We start from the raw sequence: 26,158 nt of genomic DNA, 5'->3' as shown, positions 1-26,158 counted from the left end.
GAGATTTCCCTTTTAAGTCGATCTAAGTTTATTCGTCCGGCTGCCCGTTTATATGTCTTGTTTTCTTTTGTCCAACATAGAAACCACAATATTTGAGATATTTTGAAGAACAAACACTATGCGTGAGACAACGCTTGGAAAGCCCTTGCGGTGCAAGAAAAAGTTAAGTTTATGCGGGTGTATGTAACAGTCCGAAGAGTTTGAGAGAGATCGACTTAGAGGGTGAATGTCTGTCCGTCTACCAGTTTTGTTCGCTTGGGTTTAACCTAAAGTTCATATTTTGATGAAATGTCGTACACGGACATGTTTTGTGCCAAGGACGGACGCTATTGAGAACTACCATTTCGACCACTTCCCCTGCAGTGCTCTATTTCAAACTGTCCTTATATGAATAACTATAAATGGTGTACGGTTAGGTGAATGGTTAGCCATGGCACACTCAAGTATTTTTACTTGTTTTTTAATAAATTTTTAGATATATTTGCCAAATATAACTTACGTTTCACAGCAACCGTAACATCGTGGTGCCGTTTTCAAAAACTATACTTATGTGACATGGAATTGGATGGAGTTAATTTTGATGTCAAATTGTTATTATGGTAGTGTTAAAAATTAGAACCTTTTGTGTACAAATGCTTAATATGCGAAGGGACTGTTGCACGAAATTGGACTAAAAAATTACCCTAACTCGTTCAAATTTTTCAAACTTTTTGTTTCAATATGCCGAAATACTAGTATTTTAGAGATCGTTGGTGAGAAAGTTGAAAAATTGCGTCTTTTTTCATGTAACGACTTGTTCCAAAGTAAGGGCCAATATGGGGAGTGATCTTACACATTTTTTGCTTCAATCCACGTTTCCATACGGATCGTCTTTGGTCCAAAATTCGTCAACAGAAATATGCCTGGACAGACATCTGATTAAGAGACGGAACGGATATATCGTAAATCCAATCTAAAATGTGTTACGCACCTCCGCATAAATTTTGTATGCCACAAAAATGTAGGGTATAAAGATTACAACCGCAAATAAAATGTGCACCTTTTCGCATCCAGCATTATTATTTCACTAGACTGCAAATCTAAGGACACCAACGACATCCGCTAATATATCACGTTGTTGTATACCACTGCAAGATTTAAACTATCCAGCAAAGGTCTCTAAGCACACATATATTTATGTACATTTAAATAGAACATTTCAAATCGATCTAAGCATCTGTCCGTCCCTGAGCTTGTTCTTCGTCATAGGAATATTTATCGTCATAAACTTTGATTTTCAAAGTTTAACCGAAGCATGTATACTCTTAGTTGATGGCTACGAATAATGTCAAAACATATTTACGGAATATCCATAGTAGGTTTAAAAGAACAGCAAATATTTCCTACTTACTATGATCATGTATGTTGTAGTACTCGCAATAGTCCATCAGCATCCCTATAAAATAAAAATGCCAACAAGGTGAAGATCAGCGTCAAATCCACTTTCTACTAAGCTTTAATATAAGCCGTTATATCTTCTATTCATAACAATGAAATTGTGGTTATTTAAACCTTGAACCTTTATCGAAAATTGAAATTGAAAAGTTTCTTGTTATTTCTTAAAATTCCTGTTATGCTAATCCGTTAATAGAAAAAGCTGGCAGTATGAATAACTAATTTGCAGTCCAAAAAAAAATATCAATATAAGACTTGGTGCAAACACTTACAAAACACTTTTAAAAGATTTCATATGAAAATAGTTTCTTCGATCAGTCAACTAAAACGCTCACGCTTAAATAAATGCTTTGCTGTTTCATATAATAATATATATGCCTTTTATGCATGCATTTAGTAGGTATATAAGAGTCGCCTTAAATCGCCTTTAACTTTGCTTTTATTATTCATCGATTTTTTTTTTTGTATTCAAATTTATTTTCTTGTTATTTTTTTGTGCCTATCATTGTCACTCATGTCGCTTCATTATTTGTAATTCATAATTTGCACTAGTCATTTTACAACAACAACCAAACGTATATTCTAGCAAAGGCAAAAATGAATTTTACACATTTTGTTTTTACTTAAGTGTTTATTAATTTTATTCAGTGCGAACTTCGTAGTTTAAAGCGAAGTTTAAATATCTCTCAAAACTCAAGGGCAATCAACCGTAGTTTAAGTAATTGTCTTAGACAATTTGTACGAACTCTCCTTTCATTTAGTCTATGCTCATATGAGTTGGCATTTTGCCCTGATTGAAGCTGACTCTATTATTGCCTCTATTGCGGTTACTTTACAGAAGATTCTTGCCTATCGAAAAATGAATGATTTTTTTAATTGGAAATATGTCCAAGTCAAGAAACAAAATTTTTAGATGATTATATTGATATGTTCCAACTCAACGGCAACTGAGGTGGCGAAATTCTTTAAGTCAGCATCTAGAAATTACAAAGTGCTGTAAGCTACTCGGTCGAAGTCGTTTTTACATCCGACACCTCTGGTAATGAAGGCATATTAGATTGCTGTATACGTATGCAACATCCAACATGATCGAAGTACGCGAAACCCGCCTTTTGCTATATCAATCCATCCACAATCATTTTCTAATTCGATTTCAACCTGCACATCTGTTCATTTGCCCGCCAATTAAGTTTTATTTCAACGAAATCACATGATGAAGTAGGCGGGCATAAGGATCAGCGCTAATCCTATTGAAGAAGTGGTTAAAACCATTTTTACGGCTACTCTGCACATAGGGTCACGTTTTGAAGAAGCCATTATTTAATACTTCTCCACAAAAGTCGGTGAAAATTTATGCCGCGCCATTTCTAAATCGACGCTTGTATAAGTTGTCCTGTGTTATTCCTCTCCAGAGTTCTTTACTAAAGTTAATTAACTTTAAAGCAAGTGAAAATCTGCCTAAGGGACCGAGCAGGCAAGAGTCTCGATTGGCAACCCAATGGTCGTGGGTTCAAATCTCAAGTGCGGTAGAGTTATTTAATAAAAGCCGAAAGCCTTAGGTGCTACTGCTTTAAGACCTTAATCTTAGAATTTATTCTCTGGCTAAATTTATAATAATAATAATAATATTGATAAAACAAGTAAAAACATTATAGTCAGGCTAAGCCGACTGTTCAATATCCTATATCTCATTGACTAGCACAATGCTCATTTTTGCCATAGAATTTAAAAATTATACCCTATTTTATATGAACTTACTGTTATGGACTTCTTTGCAAAGGCAGTCTTACTTTCAATAAGAATGATGTACCCAGAGTTTCATAATTCAGCACAGCATTTTTTATATCAAGGTACTATTATATGTCAATTTGCCTCACAAAATATTAAACTTTGGCCATTCTGATAATTTAAATTTTTTTTCATATAATGACTTTTTAAAACAGTACGTTATGTCGGGAGTGGTTGAAAAAATGGACCGATCCAAAATATTTTCAATAGCGTTAATGTTTGGGCTAAAGCATGTTAACGTGCCAAATTTCACCCAAATATCTCAAATATTCGAACTTGTAGCTTGAACACAATGTTACATGGACGGACATCGAACAAACCAAGATAGGCAGCCTTAGATCGGTTCAGAAAATGATTCTGAATTTACTAATATCAAAAAATGGATTTGTCTTAAGCCCTCTAGCCTTCTAGGTGTTACACACGTCTGCATAAACTTAATAACCCAGAACCGCAATAATTTTACAGTATAAGATGCTTTTATGACCGCAACTTGACCTTATTACGCCGAAGGCTAAGTGGCATATTCATTTTGTCAAAAGGTTTGCAACGAGTAGACGAAAGCTTCACAGACTCCACAATGCGTATATATTCTTGATCAGCGTCAAATTCTGAATCAATGTAAACATGTCTCCCCCGTCTGTGTAATGTCTGTTGTACACATTACCCTGAACGCAAAAATGAAGCTGTCGACTTTAAATTTAGCAAAGGCATTGCAATTTCTTGCACGCAGGTTATTGGCCAAATTGCAACAGAATAATATGCAAAATCGATCGAAGGGCACGCCTACAGTACTGCGTACTAATAACACCTGTATTTTTCAATAGCAATAAAAATTTTGGTTTTTTTGCTAATTACTCATAGATTGGCGCAGATAAGTCCACAAAACTTTGTACGTGGGGTCTTTGTACAAAACGGGGGATGATTGACCACGCCCACCATATATTACAGTATATAAAAATTTAATCTATTTTCCAATATCTTTGCACAGTAGCAAACTTCAAAGACCCCATAAATCTTGGCCCCAGATTATAAATCAAAGACCCCATAAACCTTCTAAATCAACGCCTACAAATTTGCAAAACAGTTTGGACATGACCTAAGTAGTTTAAAGCACACGCCCATAACGCCTAAACATATCTATAATCAAAATTGAGATCACCTTTGCTTTCCGTGTCAAAAACACAATATAAACTTCCACAAAATTATTCTGCAAAATTAGAACAGAACAGCCACGCACGCCCAACATTATAGGGTCTGGAAATTTATAATTTTCCTTTTTTTCAGTCTTTTGTAGGATAAGGGTGATGGGTATAAATGATTCGGTCGCAACCGAATATAATTTTCTCACTTGTTTTACCTGTTTTTTATTTATTTTTAATAAAATTTATTAACAAATATTAAGCCTTGGCCAGCAGCCACAGTAACATTAGTTGGTTAGTTAGTTGGTGGTATAAATCATACGAAAGAGTTAAAGACCATTCAAATAATCAACTTACTTTATCACTAACTATTGTAATCGTTAAATGCCCTTTTCAGAGGAATGAGGTAAATTTTCTCTTATAAGTATTTAAGGCGACATGAAAGGACCAGAAATTCAGCGGCAGCGCATTCCAGTCAGGTTCTTAGTTTTTATGAGAAAAGTTAGTTCAGAATAGTGCTTTGACATAGACCTACTAAGTACCGTAGCGTTTAACTGTTACGTACCTATGCGACATTTTTTTGCAAAGTTTTCAATTAATTTTCGCCTTGGTTTTTCGTTTATTGCGGCTGTGCTTGTGGGAAGTACAGGCTTACTAATTACAAATGATTATATCAAGTTTTAAGTATATATGGGTTGGATTCCACGCTATACCAATTTGCCTGTTAAGAAACCTTATCATATATGATCTCCAATCCGAAGGAAAGGATGGTTATTGAACAGGCCCACATCGAAACAAAATCTCATCAACAATCAAAAACAAATACGCACTGGTACCGGTGAGGCCTGCTTTTGAATATTATAAGAAAAAAGACAAATCTAACCTGACAGACGCAAGAATACTTATACAAAAAAAAATAAAAAAATTCAATTTGCAGATTCAATGTGGGTCAATGTAACCGCCAACCATCATAAGAAGAGTAAAAAAAATAGAGAGGATCTACGCTAGCTAATGTTCAATATTAAACCACTTCTAAAGTTGCGTAAATTTTGCCAAAAAGCTTATGCTACTTCATCATAAACGAGTGGAAATATCAAAATGAAAGCTCTTGTCAATTCAAATGCCTTTTGTACTAAAATGCTGTCTTATTATATCTATCGGCCCAGGTTTGTGATTCATTTTGTCCAAAAATTTAACAACGCCCAACAAGAAGAAGTCAGAGACGTCCTATAAGCAATATAAGCCCTGAATCAAAGTAGGCATGCCCGGTTATTTCATGGATATGCGTGCTAAACATTCCTCCGATCGCGAAAATTAAGATCCCGAAAGTTCTTGGCAGCGGATTGGCAAGAACTTTTCAATAGCAAGAGAAAACTTAAATTTTTACTCATTTTTTACGGACCTATAAAAAAAGAATAGTGTCGCCTTTCCCCATCCTAAATAAACTATTAAAATTTCATTTTTGTGGTTTGTTAATTTTTTTTTTTTTTTGTTTTTTCAGATGAAGACGATGAGTATAAAAAACGCGGTCATAGTCGAACAGATTTACCAAATATTATTCTACTCAGCAATATGGCAACGCAGAATTGCCATTGTTAGCTATACAACAAAACTCTTTCGAGATCTTAATATTTAAGAGAAAGCCAGGGAGCCAGAAAGAGATTGAGAAAGAGAAAGAAAGTGTAAGTAGCTGAGAGACTTTTGTGTTTAAATTAAAACTCACTGCGTTTTGCTGCATACTGCGTCAGCTGTTATTTGTTGACTAATGGAAAAATAATACGTTACGTAATCAAAACTGTGAAAAGCATTATTAGTAAAGTTAAAATGAACCTTTCATTTTGCAATATATATATATACATACAGAGAGTAAAGAAAACATTTGTATTTCATTGATATTACACTAGGACTACTTTGTAATAATTGAACAAGTTGCTGACGAATATATATCAAAAAGTCCTAGAAAAGTTTAAAATTTAATGCCAAACCCTAGTTGTTTACGTTTAGAAATATTAAATAAATAGAGTTTCTGTGGCAATATTAATGTTTTCCAATTTATTACTTATATACATGTGTTGTTTACTCATAGATATATGTAACGCGCTACGCTACGAAATCACTAACTATATCTTAGCAGCTTGCTGTGCTAAGTGAGAAAAACATACTACTAGAATTAATCTAATAGTCAGTTTGTGCGCGAAAGTGATGTCGAATAGTTTAGTTTAGTGTTAAGCGAGCGTTCGCATAGCGCTGAATATTAAATAAATTGAGAAAATCAAAATAAAAAAATCTTGAAACAAGAAACTTTATTGTGGTTAATAATAAAGTCGATTGAGGACATAATATTAGCAATAATAAAAAAAAATCAATCAGCTAAACAAGATTATTTGGAGTGTATATCTAATCTAAAGGTGAAAAATCATGTAAAAGAAGTGTTTTTTATTCATTTTAGGAATAATTTTTATAAATAAAATTTTCTTCTTAAAGATATAAAAGTGAAGTTAACAACAAACAATTCGTTATAATTCAACAAAGAGATAAACAATATAATCATTTCTAGATATTGGATATTTATACTCTTTTTCTACGTATCTCTCCTTCTCCCTCTCCCTCTCTCTCACTCTCTGTGTGCCACATATAAATATACAAATATTGGTATGAGCGTGTGTCTGTATGATTGAAAATCGTATATAAATTTATCGCATTTTTGCTTTGCATGTCAATTGTTGTTTATATTTTTTTTATTCTATATGTATTCTGGGCCAACACAATCAACAAGTGGTTGTTTAAAATTACGCGCAGAGACACAGGCACAGACACAGGCGCAAACACAAATACACCCACTCATGTAAGCGTATAGCGTCTTTCAATTGTGTTTTCATTGTGATATAATTATGTTTATATATAAGAGATATTTAGTATTGTTGTTCCTAGTATTGTTGTTGTGATTGTGTCGTATATCTCATGTTTTATAGAAGATGTGGTGTGACATCCATGATCAAAGTACAAGCGATGCAAAGAAAGCAAATAAATAAATAAATTGGGGAAAAAGCCCGCGCCGGTAATTCATCCAATTTAACAATTTTCTTTACACAATCTATCTCTACGTAGAGGAATTAATTACATAAATAATACTACTCATAAGACGGTAAGATATCCGGAAATAAAGGTCTATTGATACAGTCGACCTATTTGCAGCACGAGTACACTGCAGAGTCTTTCATTTTCGTTTGTGCATCTTCATGTTGAAGCGAAGTAAATGTTTATACATAGTCTTTTGTCGTCGTAACATAAAAAAAAAAAGTGAAAACCGCTCGTTACTATTCCGAAGTACTCCCAATTTTTTTTTGCACGGTCTTTTTTTACACGATTTTGAAATAAAACGGTTCACCAATTCCTTTTTTTTACACGAAGTTTTTCTTCAAGCAAGAATAGAAAGAAAAAACATTGTTTTTTAGTTCTAATTTTGACAGCGTCTCATAGAATCTCATGTATACACCAGCCAATTGTAATTGAGGGAATGCTGTGAACAGAAATTACACACGTGTGAGGATAAACCGCATGACACGTGTTAGTTAGAGTTGAGAGATTGTTTTTTATTCCTAATTTTAATTTAGATTTTTGCACTCATGGACTGAATTTTCTTTGCTTTATAAAACGTAGTGTGGATTTCATTATTATTTTTTTTTACACGCTTTTTCGGCAAAATATTTAAAGATTTTCATTTCATACAATTTTTTTAAGTGGTGAAGCATATCCACAACTTTCCCCTAAGTTGCATACAATTTTTACACGTATTTTTTTGCACGGATTTGTAAGGAAAAAAAGAGTTGAGTGTAATTGATATTAAGCAGAACAAGTATAGTAAAGATTTTCAACACTCACAAATAGACATCAGAATGTCTCGTTTGTATTTGAATCCTAGACTTGCTAGAATTTTCGTGTGCCTAACGACCGCAACATCGGAATTTTGTATAAGAGACCATCGATAAAATAATAGGCCAGCGATTTTTTCCTCAGGATGGTGTTGATGCCTGCACACCGGGCAATATTCGCTCACCTGATACTCCCAAACAAACGTGTGCTTAAAAAGTGACTTTTCAGCTCACAGTTTTTGTGCAGACAATTTACTAATTCTTTGCTCGCGCGAACAATTATATTGATTTGAAAATGAGTGAATTTACTATAAAAAGAAAACAAACAGGGTATAAAAAAAAGAAAAATTTTGTGGAGTGGACGGTGAGAATGCTGTGAGTAAACGAAGTACCCAGGAGTGGTTTGCTCGATTCCGTTCCGGATATTTCGATATCAAAGGTGTATCTCGCAGTTACTGAAAGAATCGATAACATTTTGCAACTGGTCGAGCAAGACCGGCACGCAAGCTGTCAGGAAATACCGGAGGCATTAAACATCGACCACAGGACAGTTTGGAATCATTTCAAATGGCCTCAGATGGCAAAAAGAAGCTCGAAACCGCGGAAAAGATCACGAGTACTTTTCAATACGACCTAATGTTTAATTATAATTTATAAAGAACCCTACTTGCTTCAATACAAAGCAAGGGATGGTGAATATATAGAGAAAAATTCTTTCCGAGTTAACTTTCCATCTTTTCATAGATCTCTCTTTTGCCCGAGCTACAAAATAGATTAATAATACAGGCATAAATCCTGTTTGTATTTGTTTGCTTTTGCCTTTAAGCGCACACCATATTTATTATAGTAATCAAAGTACTAATGACCAACGTCTGACGTGAGCGAAAACAGTCTTAAATTACCTTAATTAGATAATAACCTTCACATTGAATATTGTATGACGTGACCGCAACCCTTGCCAATATAAGCAACAGTATAAAATTCATTGGAATCCACGAAAAAATTATTTCGATTATGCGTTGTTTCGCTATCGTACAATGTAAAAATTTACGCATTTTGAATTTCTAATTACATTATATATAATCAAAAGTCGCTATCGCCCTTCAAAGTTGTACCATTGAAGGCCCCGCACTAAGGTAATGATTTTCCTTTTTTTTTGTAAATCGCTACTTTGTCTTACTTGTTTTTTTTTCTATTGTATTGTTCTGTACGCACGCACACACACATACACACACACACGCACAAACAATTCATTGTTTAAAAACCCAAAATTATTGTATCGTTTTCTATTAATGATAACTAAAAGCCAAACAAACAAAGTAAGTTATGTTCGCCTTAGATCAACTCTTTCTCGGTACAACCTAATCAATTAATTTGTAAATATTTTATTAAATGGACTTGCGTATATTAGGCAATCGAGTCCAAACCTTTTCAACTGATTTGAGGAAATATTTTTACAAAATTTAAAACCAACATCTCTTAAAGGCTATAAGTTTGTTTTATGTCTATTAAGCGTATGTCCTTTTTGGAGGATCGAGTTGTGATCATTATTTAGGTGTTTTTAGTTTAAATTTTAATTTTCATTATTTGCAGTAGACAATAGCCAAGCGAACTTGTTCACATTGCAAGGCCGGTCAAGAATCAAAGATCCCCCGACCAGCGTGTTACAAACGAGCAAACGAATTTAATTTATTCCCATGAATTGCTAGTGATTAAAATAGTTTTTTTTTTTTTTTAGCACAAAGCTGGCTAACCTTACAACTTCTTTGGAACATGATATTGTTGCTTACGATAACAGACACACTAATAGCTTAAATTCCTTATCTAGCGTTGCTTGCCTAGCAATATAAGCATGATTGGATTTGATTAATGAGAAATACGTTTCTTTACTTTTATATAAAAGAATGTATTTTTCAATTTAATTCTTATCTCTTGAATGAAATGGCAGCAGCATCTAAACGTGTACCCTAGTTTTAAAAATAGCCAAAGGTCAGGCGAACGGGGCCGGTTGGAGGAACGATATGAGTTAAATAGATGGTGAAGAACCAATGGAGAGCGAAAAAGATCAAGTCGTGTGTAACGGAAATTCTAGCAAATAGCGTCAAATGATGCTTAGCGCTTCAATAATATTCTCTTATTATTGGTTTGGCTCGTGAAATGCAATCATAGTGCGCTACGCTATGATACTCGAAGTAAAATTACCCTTGCTATTGTTCGATCATAGCGTAGCCCACAAACATCCGAAGCAAATATCTGAAGTAACGCCCTGTGAAAAAGAAAATAAGTAGCAATAATAAATACATTGTCAAGTCATGTGTTGTGTTGTTACCTGTGCTGCCTATATTGCGACCTAAGAGATCTATTATACATAGCGTTAGGTGCTATGTACCCAAAGTTTGTCTGATGATAAATTTAAAAATATCTACCGCCGGGAGACACATCGTAAACTCGATCATCGTCTCTATGTTTGTTTGTCATCTATCGCTAAGGCACTCGCGACTACGTACAAGTATTACAACAAAATACAGCAAACTCGGCAAATAGATAGAACAGAGATAGTATTTAATTAATGACCAAAGATCGAAATTGAAAGCAAGTAAATTCAGTCCAAAGATATTCGCTTAAAAAAAAGATAACTGTAAACTAAAATAATCTTCTTCAAGGCAAATAAAATATTTACAAATGCCATTTGAAAAGTCGGTGGAACGATGATCTCATCTTGCGCAGCATCACGCTACGCCCTCAATCAACAAAATGCTCGACAATTGTTATGTTTTGGTTTAAAGCCGTTAGTATATAAAATTCGCTCGAAGTCGAATATGTCTTTCTTTCCTTCATTTTTTTGTGTTTTATCGCTTTGGTTTTATACCCTACACCAATTGTGATTCAGTTTATGCGGACGTATCTAGCATCGAGAAGGCCTTAAGATCGATTCAGAAAATTATTCTGCGATAAGGCAGTCTCCCCGCCCTTCCGTCTGATGTTTGTCCATGTAAATTTGCGTTCCATCTAAAGGTCGTAATATTTTAGATATTTTAATACACAATAATACACAATTTTTATCGACCCAAAAATGAACGCTATTGAAAACAATTTGCATCGGCCTACGCAAAGCCTTGTTTTGGAAAGTCGTTGTGTGGAAACAAATAGCAATTTTGTAAAATTTTCTAACAAAATTGGCTCTGTAATAGTATTTCGCTATTCTACATTGGTATGCAAGGGTTGGTTCGGCTCTGGCAATTTTTTGAACCTACTCTCATACAACCGTTCTTGCGAAAATTGAATCTTAGTAATTTTCAGAACTTCATGGTGAAAATTGGTTCATAATCGATCGACAAATAAATTGACCTTCTAAATTTGGGCTGGCTAGGTCTATTTTTTGGATACCAAAGCATATCAGGAAATGATGAAGGCTTGACATAAAAATTGAGGGGATCTCACATGGGTTTATTTTTTGGACCACACGCCATATACGATTTGTCAGAAAAAGGTTTCATTTTCAATATTTTACGATGAAAGTTAGTTGATAGTAGTAACTTAACCACAAAGGTTAGTAGTGCGGGTCGCACTGATCTATTTATGAGACGCTAACAATTGTGTATGAAGGTTATCATGCAAAACAAGGCCTTACAAGAAGGATATAGTTCTGTACGACGAAAAATGGAAAATTAATAAAATTTTTGGAAAGTAAAAGAAAAGATGTTTTGAACGTCTTCCAATATGCGGGCCTTGATCAAAAGTACCCTTTGCATGAAAATAACATATAATTTTTGATGTAGTATCACTAAAACGGGCGAACAATTCGTCTAGGGTATTGAATGTGTCGGCCGTGCCCAACTAAAATGTTCTTACGCTTTTTATCTATCTTTACGTTGATTGTCTTTAGATTGTATGCGTTGCCTAATGAAATATTGTAACATCTGGATTATTCAGCTTTTTATTTATTGTTTGTCAATCGCAATCCAATTGTAGTGATTGCCTAAGTGATTGCGGTGATTATACCTTCTTTGTGTATCGGTTACATACATATATGATTTGCAAATCATTTTAAATGCATGAATAAATATTAATTTTTACATATGAATATTTATAGTCATCACAACAAAATAAGTGTATATCGGACTGGTTCGCCTTCTTCTAACATTCAGAAAAGCATAGCTCATAGATCTCATAAATTGTATAAGTTTTTGTCAGCGTAGGATTTTGAATCAATTAAGCTCAGGCTGCGTGCTTGTTATATGCTTGCTGTTTAGACGCTTATCTCCGTAATATAATAATTTTCAACTTCGAATCATGTTCGAAAAGAATGTTATGTGCGGCAATTTTTTGTCTTTCCATATAATTGGAAGAGGAAATGTATCGCTGAATCGCGACACGATAGAAATGGGCGTAACAACCAAAATCCAAAAGCCCTTGACATGGAAAACTTTTGACGTCGCGGCGATAGTCTGGATAACTTTGACGTTTCCATTTGGGTGGATCAGCCGCGTAAGCTACATTCTACTGTGGACTTTTCAACGAATTCAACGAAGTCAGCGCCGTGAAATGCTATCCAAAAATAGTGACGCAAATGAGCGTCACTTGGTATCCTTTTATTCCACTGACGCATGTGCTCAACATTTATCGGTTATTGTTTGTCCAAACGCAATTCAATTCTTCCGACAATAACTAAAAATGTTCATTGTAGATAGCATAAAAAGATCAGTTTCCGGTCCGTTAGAAAATTTGGATTCTATCAGAAAAGAGCTAACAATTTTACTACAAAATCTTTTAAACTTCAAAAACTAAGTAAAATTATATTCGGTGGAGGACGAACCTCGCATACCTACCACTATGGTTTTCGCTTTTTACTCTCCAAGTTCTTTTATTTGATATCCATATCGCCAATACTATTAAGAAAAAATTGAACGCTCAGATCGCGGTGTCCATCATATTCATTTTGGAACTAACCCTTTTTTAGGCAGATAATATACCTTCATTTGAGGAATGTACAAACTCGTTTCCCACATTTTCTTCTTCTTGAAAAAAAATAAAATTTAATCACTTGTAGCTTTGTGCGGCCAAGGCGCCTCCGTCCGTTAATGGTGGGTATAATAATTATATTCTCAATACATATAAAGTCTTGTAGCAAGCATTTAAACAACGACACGAATATATTTTATATAGGGACGTAAACGGCTTACACGCCAATCTACAATGAACAAAAATCGTTACCTTGAAAAGTACAAGACTACTTAAAGAGCTAGTTTCGACAGAGCAAATCATGCGTCGACACGTTTCCATTCTTTTTCCAGATGCTGGGGATAACAGGAATTCGATCTAAGCCGAATATTGTTTTTGAAATCGAATGTTGACCTTTCAATTAACATAGTTAATTAAATAATTAATTAATTTTATAAAAAGTAAAGCAATAGTAACGAATACTAAGAATAACATCATAGTTCATTTCTATTCCAACGGGGTCATACTTATGTAAGAAGAAAGACGTTGAAACGCTTGCTTTCTTATTGGAACGAGATAAGGAAAATAAAATTTGATTATGTCTCTTACAGTATTCTACTTTCTTTTATTGCTATATATGAACATTGTCTTTACCGGTCAGTACATGTCAAGCAAGGTTTAACGAAGAAACCATCGTAAATTTAACTGGCAAAACGTAGCTTTTTTTGTGGTCTTAATGGATAATTAAAGACTTCTAAAATATGCGGAGAAAACGGATCACTTGAGGGAAGTTTTTTTTGTTGTTGAAATTTTCAGCTTTTCTCCAATTGCTTGGAAAAGACTTCCGTATGAAATGGATCTCTATTGGTAAGTTAATGTCTTACCAGATGATTCCTAACTTTCCTAATAAACCAACGGACGTCTATGGAAAGCGTTTATTGCATTTATTTCATATACACGACATTCCACGTATGTGCTTTTTTATACCCATCACCCAAGATGAGGGGCATATTTGTGCTGTAAGAACATTTGTTACGTCCAGAAGGAAGCTTCAGAGGCACTATAAAGTACACATATGCTTGATTAGTATCGAATTCTGAATCGATTTATGCATATCCATCTGTCTACCAATGTAACTACTCTCCTGGCGGCAAAAATGGGGTCATCAATGTTCCAATTTGACAAAAACATTGCAAGTTCTTGAACTGAAAACGGGCCAAATCGGTCGAAGGGCCGATCGGGAAATTTGGGTTCCGCTCATTATTCATGAACTGGGACAAATAAATCTATAAAAATTTTAACGTATATTCTATGGGCGATTCTGTACTACTTGTAATTGACCACGCCTACTGAATATTATAGTGTATCAAACTTTAAATCTTTTTCAATACCTTGAAAACACGCAGACGAAATCTTTAAAAACCCCACAATATGTACGAATTCTTGGCTCTTTCCAAATTCGGAATGCACCTAAGCAAATCCATCTGTTCGCCTGCCCGTCTGCCTAACTGCATAGTATCTGCGGTAAGCATTCCCGGGCTCGCGAAAATGAAGATATCGCTTAGAGACTTCCAAGAGAATTTGAAAATGACTCAAATCGGTCAAAGGGCACGCCTAGAACACCTGCACGTCTACGCGACAAAAACTGTAAACACTTTTCTCTTTCGTGCTTTTTTCTTCTTATCACAAAAATTTCTCCTTTAATTTGGAGCACAGAAAAAATCATCCGCCCCCATCCAATGTTACAGAGTATGAAAATTTAGTTTTTTCCTTGTTTTATATCTTTTTTGAGATCACGTTTGTGGATATAAAAGATTCGGTCACGAGCGAATATAATTTTCTTGCTTGCCTTTTTCAATGTTTAGTTTCCAACAATTCTTACTCAATCCATTAATAAGAAGACTTGACAAAATGTTTCATGTTATCTTATGGTATTTTACAAATAGATCGCACTCGGGGTATTGGAATAGCGAAGGAGCATTACGAGATATGAAGCTGGGAGCAATTCGGAAGTTTTCAATGCCCTTATCAAAAAATTAATGGCTTGGGATGAAGTTTTTGATATTAATAATCAATTCGGCTGTAAAGTTATACAATTCTTTTTAGCATTTTCGAAAGATAGAAAGTGTAAAACTTGATTTCTGTCCTTGAAAGATAAATCAAAAGCAGCTAATTCTAAAACCAAACAAAATTTCGGAAATAAACCTGTTTTTAAGCTGTTACTATGTATTACTGTTGCTGTGCGACCAATGTATAACGCAATCCACATAAACTACGACAAAAGCACAATTAGAGCAATTTATATACATACAGGAGAGTTCATCAAAAAATTCGCGTAACTATTAACTTAGTTCATACTTTTTACATATACCTGCACAACGTCTTCTAACGTTAATTAAAAACACAAGTTAGAATATTATAGTCGGGCAACGCTGACCTTTACATACTCTACATCACATCGCCTAGTACAGTTATACGCTCGTTTTGTTAATAATACACAAAAAAGTACACATTATTCTCATGCAAAGCCATAATTTTCATGAAAGTCTATTGAATTATATTGAAAGGTTAGATTTTCTCTTCATATAAGAGTTTGGGTTTCGTGATAGCGCCAATGTAAAGTGGGATTCAAAAAAATAGATCTACGTAAACGAAAATTTCCTACAATTAATTTTTTTTTGCTGAAACGCCCCTACGAACTATTAAGATATCGTCAGATATCTTAGAAGAAGGAGAAGAAATAGTGGTTCAAATTACGCCCACTTAATTTTTATACCCAACACGGTATACGAGGTTATTGCGGACGTGTGTAATATGCAGAAGGGCTTAAAATAGACCCAGCTTTTATAACATCGGTTGATTCAGAATTATAATCTGAATTGGTCTAAGCCTGTATATCCATTTGTCCATCTGATGTCTGTCCATGTCAGTTTATGTTCAAAGCAGCAATTTTTAGGATATATTGATGAAATTTGGTTCGGGTCGGTCCACTTTTTCGACCGCCCCCCATATAACACCCTCTTCTGAACAATCGTTATATAGAAAAAAAAATTGCAGTTTTTAAAAGTTTTCGGCACAACTGACTAAGTAGTAGCGTTTCGGCATTCTAAATTGGTATGAAAACTTTGGACCAGCCGTGGCAATCTTTGAAGATAACGAAAAAAATTGAAGTTCATACGACAAAAAGATATAATTTTCATTGCTTCATGATGAAAATGATATCGTGATATAGTGATTTAATATAAAAAATTAATTATACAAGATTTGGAGCATCTCGGCGTATTTTTTGGATAGTAACCTAATAAGGTCCCTTGGTCTAAGTTTTAATGTGATGATGACATTTATAGTAATTATAGTAATTTCTACGCATATTTTTGGATCCTACCCTATGTAAGGATTAAATTTGCAATACATTAGGTTGCGTTTTGGACCCGTTTTCCTATAAATACGCACATGAAGGGTATGCCTTTTTATAGAAAGAAGATATAATTTTTGTGTTCTTTAATGGTCGGCCTTGCTCGACTATAATGTTCTTACTTGTTTCAAAAAAAATAAATAAAAGAGCTGCACAAGCACATAAAGAAAAATCTGTGCTATGTATGGAACTGATTCTGTAGTAAAACGCAACGAAATTTACGAAATTTTTTCCTGGAACTTATATAAAAGAAAAAATGCATTTTATTTCATTGTGAAAAACCTCAAGTAACATTCAGTCTGCCTAATAAAATGTGTCGAGTATTTAATAATATAAAAATAATAATATTAAGAAGCAATGACGTCCGAACTTTAAAAAGGAAATGTTGCCGCGCTAGGTTAAGTTGAAACAGATATTTATCAATCCTCTTAAAATTCTCTTCCAGTCTTCCTCACAGAATTGCGATCAGATTTCAATAATGAGTATATTGCTGGAGTTAAATTTTAAACAGAAAAATGCCACACGACTTTTTACGGCAATTGGCGGATTCTCCGCCTATTTGTTGATCAAAGATAGTACGAAATTAAGTATGGCCCTAGGAGCGATTATGGCATTAATGTTACGAAATCCTACTATAGTTTACGTCCTCTTCATCACTATACCACGCGATATAATGTAAGTGGGAAGCACAGTACAGAATATAAAAAAAAAGAAGAAAACTACATTTGCTTTTATTCTCTCTCCTTAGAGCTGCATATCGTTTCTTGAAATTGAATATTTTTCTTTACTATATGGAATACAAAAAGTGGTCTATGGCGCGGATATTTCAAGAAAAATACCGAAGCATGCCGAATAAATGCTGTTTCGTAATGGACGAGCGTAAACTTACCTTTCAGGAGGTAGAAGAGTTTAGCAATAAGGTGGGCACGTATTTTTTGGACAAAGGATTTCGTCGCGGTGATTGCGTGGCCTTATTTATGGAAACGCGTCCAGAATATGTGGGCTTATGGTTGGGTCTATCGAAAATTGGCATTATAACGGCCTTAATTAATTCAAATCAACGACGAGAAACCCTAAGACATTCAATTGAAGCAGCTAAAGCGAAAGCTATTATAGTGGGGACAGAGCTAGCGCCGATCTTGAAGGATGTTTGGCAAAATGAGGATTTAAAATGGTTATCGATCTTTCAATTTAGCGATGAAGAGCAAAGAGATAATGATAATTTTGATTTAATAAAGGGTAAGAGCAAAGCAAAATATTTTTTGAAAATGAAATTTCAAAATTTCAAAAATCTCTTCTCAGAAGCCGTTGATTTAACCGCTGATTTGAAACAACAGATACCTCAAAATTTACAAGTTTATATAGAACAATGTAAACCGAAGGATACACTATTATACGTCTATACCTCAGGCACTACTGGTTTACCTAAGGCAGCTGTCATTACTAACTTAAGGTTCGAAATGAATTTTTTTTTTTCCAATTTCCTTAATAGATATTTATGATCACTTTCAGATATCTGTTTATAGCGGCAGCAACTCATTACATGGTGGCCGTTAGGCCAAATGATATTGTTTACAATGCTTTGCCTTTATATCATACCGCTGGCGGTATAATAGGAGTGGGTAACGCTTTGATTTTTGGCTGTACCGTAGCATTACGTAAAAAATTCTCAGCTTCTAACTTTTGGAAAGATTGTATAAAATACAAAGCCACTGTAGCTCAATATATAGGCGAATTGTGCCGGTATTTATTGACCACGCCTAGGAAACCTGAAGATACTTTGCATAACCTAAGGTTAATGTACGGCAACGGTTTGAGGCCACAAATTTGGTCACAGTTTACAACGCGTTTTAACATACCCAACATAGGAGAATTGTACGGTTCCACCGAGGGCAATTCCAATTTAGGTGAGCTGTAAATCAGGTTCACATTACAAAAATTTAAAACTCAAAGTTTATTAATCTAACAGCCAATGTTGCCAATCAAGTGGGCGCTGTTGGTTTTATACCCATTATAGCTCGCACTTTGTATCCGGTACAGGTAATACGTGTAGATGAAGAATCAGGCGAACCCATACGTAATCATAATGGCCTTTGCGAACGTTGTGCAGCCGGTGAAACCGGATTGCTGGTGGGTAAGGTCGATCCACGGCGAGCTGTTACATCTTTTCACGGTTACTCCGATCAAAAGGCTTCGGAAAAGAAATTGTTACGCAATGTTTTTAAAAAGGGCGACGTCTATTTTAATTCAGGCGACTTGATCGTGGTAGACATTTTGGGGTATTTCTATTTCAAAGATCGGACAGGCGATACATTTCGTTGGCGTGGTGAAAATGTGTCTACACAAGAAGTCGAAGCAATTATAACCAATGTTATAGGCCTACAAGATTGTGTTGTATATGGAGTGGAGGTAAGGCTGTTTCCTATATATATAACGCTAATATCTTTATCTAAATTAAGACTATTCTGTTTTAGATTCCTCATGTCGAAGGCAAAGCTGGAATGGCCGCAATTGAGGATCCTGAACATAAAGTAGACTTAAATCATTTATCTGTAGGTATACGTGGTAGTTTGCCGTCTTACGCTCAACCTTTGTTCATACGATTGATGGCAGAAATTCCTCGCACAGGCACTTTTAAAATGAAGAAACGTGAATTAATGCTACAAAGTTTTAATATACATAAAATCTCTGATCCTTTATATTATCTGAACAAAGATGGTGTCTACAGACCCTTAAGCGAGGAACAATACCTACAACTGTTGGATGGTAAAGCGGGTCTCTAATGTTTACATTTACGTTGATAGATGCATTTGTTATTTTTAAGTGAAACTCCATTGTTTTTAGGCTATAAAGCATTCTCTTACATCCAATGCATAATTTTTATCTATTTATTGTTTACGTTTTTCATCTTTTATTTTTTATTTTTTTTAATTTTTTCATAATTGCCATAGCTTTCATTTCTTGGTAACAGTAGTAGCTAATAATAGTATATAGTTAGCTTGTTTGATAATCATTGATGAAATCTAATGATAACATACAGTATGTATTTAATAGCGGGAATAGTTTAAAACAAAATGATGTAAAAATAAAACAGAAGAGATTTAAATTTGAAAAGGGAAGTGCATTACCCAAAACTTTACCTGAAAATTAAACGCAGAAAGAGCAATAATTTAAAAGTTGTTCATTTCCTTCAAAAGGCAAGCAAATTTCAAAATGACGCCAACATTGCTAAAATTTATCTTAAGTAATGTTAATACCATCGGATTTTAAATTCATCCATCAATACGTACAATAACGACATTCATTCAAATTTTATGTACATTGGTTATTTGAATTAATTTGTTTTATTTCGAAAAAGGTAAAATCTGACGTAAAAGTTACAGGTCAAATTTTAAAGTACGTACCTACAGTAAAGAAAAAAGATAGCAAGTGATTTAAAAGTTAACACAGGTGTTTCACATATCTCTGCGAAAACGCAGTACAAAACTGGTCAAGATTAGGTGATTGATGATAATCCACAATTGTGCACTAAGCTATTTGGAATTTTGAAGAAAAAACTCATTTGTTATTTAATATCTGATGGAAAACAAATTTATCTTTTACCCCTTGCTAGTTTCTATACTAATCGTTAGAGTATAAATGAAAGTTTAATTGACCTGGAACGTGAAGTTGTTTAAGCTTAGTTGAAAATTAAACAACAAGTTGCTACAAAACAGTCTACATGCATCAAACTGTCCATAAAGGATGTGTTTGATTAGCAACTTGGAATACTTTACATCTTAGAATATCTGTTTTCTTTCCTTTCTTTTCGCAAATAGCTGTATACTCTTTGATATTTTGGAGAACAAACACTCACGCACTACTACACTGCAGACTAAACTTCTTTCGCATAATATTTATTTAGAAAGTAAATAAATCGCTTGCATAAATTTCCTTTCAAAAACATCTAAATCAAGCAACTCCACTTCATAGACCAACAATCTGCAAAAGTAGCGATTTAATAGAGAAAAAGAACAGCATTACCATTAAATTGCTCTGCGCAACAGCAAAGAGAAACAAAATCATATTTTATTAATCTCTCAATGTAGAAAGAGAGCAAACAAATATGTAAATATGAACAGCTGGGCGTCATGTTATTATGATGTTTAAGAAACAAAATTGAATTTACTTGTTAAAAATTTTATAAGTCAATAAAAAAAAATTTACAACAAAACATGGAGAAGTTAGAAGTTTTGAAAATGTCTTCAATGCGTCCACGCACTAATATATTAGACAGGCCTTTATCGAAAGGCAAGTCGGAAGTATCGCACGCAATTGTAGCTTTGCTATTTAGTGAAGTCGTGCAATATTGTCAATCGCGTGTTTATACAGTTCCCGAATTGCAAAACAGGTGCGAGATGATACATACATATTTTAAGAGTGAAATTTATCGTGTCTTGTAAACAGATTACATGAGCTTGGCCAAAAAACAAAAAGAAATAAGTGCAAAGTTCCATCGGGCTGGTTAAACCAATACCGCCCAAGTGTGTGGTAATCTAGGCCAAATATATTGTAATTTTTCATAAAACCATCACCCACCCACCCAAATTCCTAATACTGTGTTGTTTTTGTAAAAAATTACAAATGTTTGGGCTGAAAAGTTAACGCATTGATTAAGAAAATTTGAAATTGTTTTTGTTTCGCTTAAGCTGTTCAGGTTTCTTTCTTTATTTTTATGTATGTATGTTAGTTTTTGTGTAATTATGTTAGTATCGCTTTTTTTTTTAATTTACAATAATTGTTAAACTTTATCTCTGTTTAAGCATAGATTACACGTCATGGGCCAAGATCTTGGTACCCGTATTATTGATTTGCATTTTATGCGTGAGCGCAGCTTAAAACGTGAAACCAAACTTACGCAAATGTTATTGTTTGTCAAGACCACAGTCTGGAAGAACTTATTTGGTAAAGAGGCTGAAAAGTTAGAGCATGCCAACGATGATGAACGCACTTATTACATTATTGAAAAGCAACCATTGGTTAATACATTTATAAGCGTGCCAAAGGATAAAGGTTCATTGAACTGCGCGAATTTTACCGCCGGCATAGTGGAAGCAGTTCTTACTCACTGTGGCTTCGTAAGTTTTGAAGTCAATTATTTTAAATATTAAATAAGGAATAACGCATTTTTATAGCCTTGCAAGGTAACTGCCCATTGGCATAAGGGGACTACATATATGGTCAAATTTGAAGATTTTGTTATAGCCCGCGACAAGCAATTGGAAGATAAATAAATAACACAACTTTTCCAATAATGAATGAAATCTTCGACTTTTATTAACCTAGCACTTGTTCGGTTATCTCAAAAGCTGCTTAAATAAATTTGAAATTGCGGTCCTTATAAGCAACTTCACCGTTTCGATATTTTGTTTCACGACAGCTACGTTCTGCTTTCATTGCCTAAAAAAATGTAAACAATGATCGGTTATGATTAAGGTTGGAGGTTTATTTATTCATTATAACCGAGAGTATATTCAAGATATACTCACCCAGCCGTATAAAACAATGGGTAAAATTACTAAACCAAATCCCCAACGGAAAGCATGGCCTGTAGGTCGAAAATGTTCGTAATGGCTGACCGTCATAGCTTGATGACGAGCCAAACCAGTATCGAACTAAAAATTGAAAAAAAAAAACAAGACATTATTTTTGTAAACAGATGACATAACAAGCTTTGCACAACTTACCACATAGCCACCTTCTCCTAAAGCATGACGATACGGGTTAGTGGATTGTTTTATGAACTCATTGCGCAATTTTAAGGTCATTTCATGTTTACGGAGTAAAACTTCTTTTTCAGCTTTAGATAAATCAGGCATTTTGTTTTCAAATTTCTAATAATGTACGGCCGTATTTTCTTTTTTGCTTTGAGATTACTGACGTTCACATCATATGGTTCAATAAAGAGCAAATAAATAAAATGCCTGATAAGGCAGTGCAACAAATTGGCAATGCTGTACTTTTGTACCATTAAGAGAAACAACGGTGATGCCAACTGAAAATTTTTCAAATGTTGACTGCAAACAAAATTCAAAATGCTTATGGCAAAAATGTTAAAATGTAAAAGTTTTCGAAAATAATATAAATTTAATTATTAATATGAACAATAAAGTACAGCTTTTTCCGAAATAACTGGGCAAAGATGTTTTTAAATTGTTTACGTTTCTGAGTAATTAGGAGAAATAATTTTAATTTTAATGTTAATCTTTCTAAAAGTGCGAATTCTATGAATTTGTCTTTGTAAACTATAAGTAAATAAGCCAACACGGTCGTCTAGGTATTATTATTGAAAACGAAAATGAAGGCGGTATCTAAGATTTATAGTTTAGATTTATAGTTTATCCATTTTTGAGAGCATTTGTTGGTAACAACTTTTATGTCAACAAAATAGAACGTCAATAAATTCCGGTAACGAAAGCTATTTATTTATAGTTTCTTTTGCTTTTTTTTTTGGGAACTATATTGTGATCTTAGAGTTAACGATTCATTTCTTGCACTTCCGAAACACCTCTTCATATCTTTTACTTTCATGTCTAAAAATTACAAACACCGTTGTTGTTATATTTTAAACAACCGATGCGTAGGTTTGATGCATCTTCAAGTCTTCATAGTTCTTCGATTATCAGTTGAGATGTAAATAAGCTCAAACTGATACCAGTCGAGCTTCTCTCTGATTTCCTGCTAAAGCACTTGTTTATTCACTTATTTTGTTGGTCGATTGGATCTCTACCCATCTTGCGATTCAGAAAAATTATACTTAAACTTTTATAGCAGGATCGTATGTACGGTGAAGATTTAATTATTTTAATACAATTTTTGAAAGAGTTAAGTGCGTTTACCTTATACACATTAGCAAAAGGAAATAAATCCCTGCCAGAATTACTTGCCAAAATCAAATTCTCGCATTCTCTTTATTGATAATTAAATAATATATGGTTTTTTATTTTTGATAGCAAATAGTTGGCGTAATTTTATAATACTATATTAATATTATAATAACCCTAGAAGTATGCAATAGTTTTTATGTATATATAAAAACAAAACTAATAAAAGAAGCAGCAAAAAAAGAAGATATAGTTTCTGAGCTTAACTTTGCAAAATCTACATATATATATATATACATACATATATTGTTGAGCAATAACAGCTGCTACAACGAAATATCGACAGCGCAAAAAGTAAACATACAAAGTTGTAGATACATGAGAGCAGAGGATATAAAAATGGTACTGATATACTAACAAATAATAAACAAGAAAAAAAAGAAAAAAATTAACTGTATATCAGCACATAAAATGGTATGTGTGTGTATGCGTGTGAATGTGTGTGTGAATATGTAAGTGAAGTGCTACAATAAGCATATAAAAACATATGCATAAAAGTGTGTACTGTGCATTGTGCACCCGATGTTTTTTGGTTACTTGCAATGATTTAATCTCATTGGAAGGAGTACAGCAGATGTGCACCAACATCACCACCACTATTGCAATGACACTCTTGTTATTACCCTCAGATGCCATTGTTGATGAGAATATCAATGCCAATGGCGTAATTTTAGTGCCACCACAGAGCTTACAAATTATTGGGAAAAGTGTATTTTTTTTTTAATTTGTCACTTATGGTGTAATATATAAAAAGAAAGGACAACCTCGTTTAACAAGAAAAATGTCCAGAATTTTTTTAAGAAGACATAAACAGACAAGTGACCTCAAAACCAATCCATGAATATATGCAAACACTTACATACAATGTAGATTAAAGGTAACTCTTAGCACTATTCGAACTGGTGTAGAAGATTATTGAATATAATCTACATGCTTGAGCAAAGAGGTTTTATCCATATTATATGTACAAGCTCGATTGCTCGTGAATTTCGATATTAGATTATTTAGTTTTGGTACACGTGGATTTACTATTAATTACAATCCATGACTCTATGATGTTAACGTATTCATGCCTTTTGCTATAACCTGCACGCCAGAAGAGTGATACCAGCTGGTTTAGTAATTCTGATATTCGGATATGAAGCCCGGACATCACAGTCTCGTAAGCCATGGATTCGATACCAGTTTGTCTACCGCTGTACAATGAGACGTTCTTAAGTAACATTAAATTTCTAAAACACTGCCTCGCAAATGCCCGAACGGGCCATGGTTCCACACTGCGATTAGAGGGAGGTCTGAGTTCGGTTGAAAAGAAGTATACGTAACTCCGATATCTATTTTAAAGTCATTTATCGCAATGAACGGTTGGTACTACTACTACTACTACTACTACTACTGCTACTACTGGTACTGATAATACTAATCCTACCACTGTTACTATTGTCATTACTGTCATTACTATTGTAACTATTACTATCACTGCTACTGTTACTTTCAATTGTATGAATTTATATGTTAGTTACACTATTTCTTTATGTAAAGGGGAAGAAGTTTTATTTGAAGGATATATCCAACCAGAACACTTTCTTACAATAACTATAATTCATTTTCTTATAAGGGCTATGGTTGTTTTTTTCTGTTGCGTTTTTTAAGTGTTGCAGTAATTTTAAGTTGTTTTCTTTTTTATCCTTATTTTATTCTTCATTTTTTACTGTATAACTGAACTTAAAACCACGCTGTCAAAACACAATAAATGTTGATCCTTTTATATATTGCTTTGAAACAAATGGAAGCAACAATTGAGAAACTATATTCACTTCCAACAACACTATTGTGCAAAACATAAAATGAATATATATAAAAGGATGTAAAAATTCAGAGCACACAACACAAACATAAACAATAAACCATAAAGTATTGATATGGAAGCACTTTAAACCGATAATGGATGCCAATAGATATTTTCTTTGCTAATAACGTTTGTAAAACGTGCTGTGTTGCGCTGTGCTACGCTGTAGAAAAGGATGATAAACAAGAGGAGAGACCACCAAAACAAAATTTTTTTATATATTTTCTCAACTATACAAGGCTATTACTATTACCATCGCAACAGTAAACAATACTATAAAAGATAGATAGAAGACAAGGAAGACGCAGAAGGTGCAACAAGAGAAATCACAACATTAACAAAAGCTTTTTTCTCACCAACAAACAGCTGCGCGCGTAAAAAGAAAAATGTTGTCTCGTTATCGAAAAAAATGCGAGACTTTCTTTCTTCCTTTTTTTCTTTCTTTTTCATTATTTTTCCTCGTAGATCAAGTTTAATGGTTGCATGCATGCTCGCTTAAAGCTATACATGTTTGGTTGCAACTCGATCCAAGGATTTTTCTTTAAGTGTTTAGAAATGTTTATTGAAATGTAAAAGCCTGATAATAACGAGAGAAAGCGTGCTTATCTATTGTACACTATATGTTTCCTTAAGTAAGTGGGCCAAGCAAGCAAGAACAGCGTTCCAGTTGCTACTACTCCTTTCGCTCCATGCTATACTTTTGTACTCGCCATTGCTTTGCACGCTCACCTCACACGTACTACTCATACGCTCGCAAGCGCTTCGTTAACGACTTTTTCATTAGAACTGGCTATTTT

General features: G+C 33.9%; 3 protein-coding genes across 5 annotated transcripts; 2 read left to right on the top strand and 1 right to left on the bottom strand.

Moving 5' to 3' along the window:
- Nucleotides 1-6,528: 6,528 nt before the first annotated feature.
- LOC119636484 (long-chain fatty acid transport protein 4) lies at nt 6,529-20,355 on the top strand. Of its 3 annotated transcripts, XM_038031844.1 has the most exons (8): nt 6,529-6,769; nt 7,138-7,206; nt 17,035-17,264; nt 17,338-17,828; nt 17,892-18,042; nt 18,102-18,496; nt 18,559-18,998; nt 19,064-20,355. In XM_038031844.1, exons 3-8 carry the CDS (start codon nt 17,068-17,070, stop codon nt 19,370-19,372), a joined length of 1,983 nt encoding a protein of 660 aa, XP_037887772.1. In that variant the 5' UTR covers nt 6,529-6,769; nt 7,138-7,206; nt 17,035-17,067; the 3' UTR covers nt 19,373-20,355. The 3 variants fall into 3 exon arrangements, with proteins under 3 accessions (XP_037887772.1, XP_037887773.1, XP_037887771.1); XM_038031845.1 differs by lacking the exon at nt 7,138-7,206 and having other exon boundaries at nt 6,529-6,781; XM_038031843.1 differs by lacking the exon at nt 7,138-7,206 and having other exon boundaries at nt 19,064-20,354.
- A 290-nt stretch (nt 20,356-20,645) lies between these two features.
- On the top strand, nt 20,646-21,916 carry LOC119636485 (trafficking protein particle complex subunit 5). The gene is made up of 3 exons (XM_038031847.1): nt 20,646-20,979; nt 21,397-21,706; nt 21,764-21,916. Exons 1-3 carry the CDS (start codon nt 20,804-20,806, stop codon nt 21,860-21,862), a joined length of 585 nt encoding a protein of 194 aa, XP_037887775.1. The 5' UTR covers nt 20,646-20,803; the 3' UTR covers nt 21,863-21,916.
- On the bottom strand, nt 21,884-22,543 carry LOC119636486. The gene is made up of 3 exons (XM_038031848.1): nt 22,316-22,543; nt 22,118-22,243; nt 21,884-22,028 (listed from the first exon to the last, which is right to left on the bottom strand). The coding sequence occupies exons 1-3, from the start codon at nt 22,445-22,447 to the stop codon at nt 21,942-21,944; spliced, it is 345 nt and encodes a 114-aa protein (XP_037887776.1). The 5' UTR covers nt 22,448-22,543; the 3' UTR covers nt 21,884-21,941.
- Nucleotides 22,544-26,158: the final 3,615 nt, after the last annotated feature.

This window comes from Glossina fuscipes, unplaced genomic scaffold, assembly GCF_014805625.2.
Source record: "Glossina fuscipes isolate IAEA_lab_2018 unplaced genomic scaffold, Yale_Gfus_2 28, whole genome shotgun sequence".
Classification (NCBI taxonomy): domain Eukaryota; kingdom Metazoa; phylum Arthropoda; class Insecta; order Diptera; family Glossinidae; genus Glossina; species Glossina fuscipes.
Note: the sequence above shows the minus strand (reverse complement) of the source record. Positions and strands in the feature narration are given on the sequence as shown.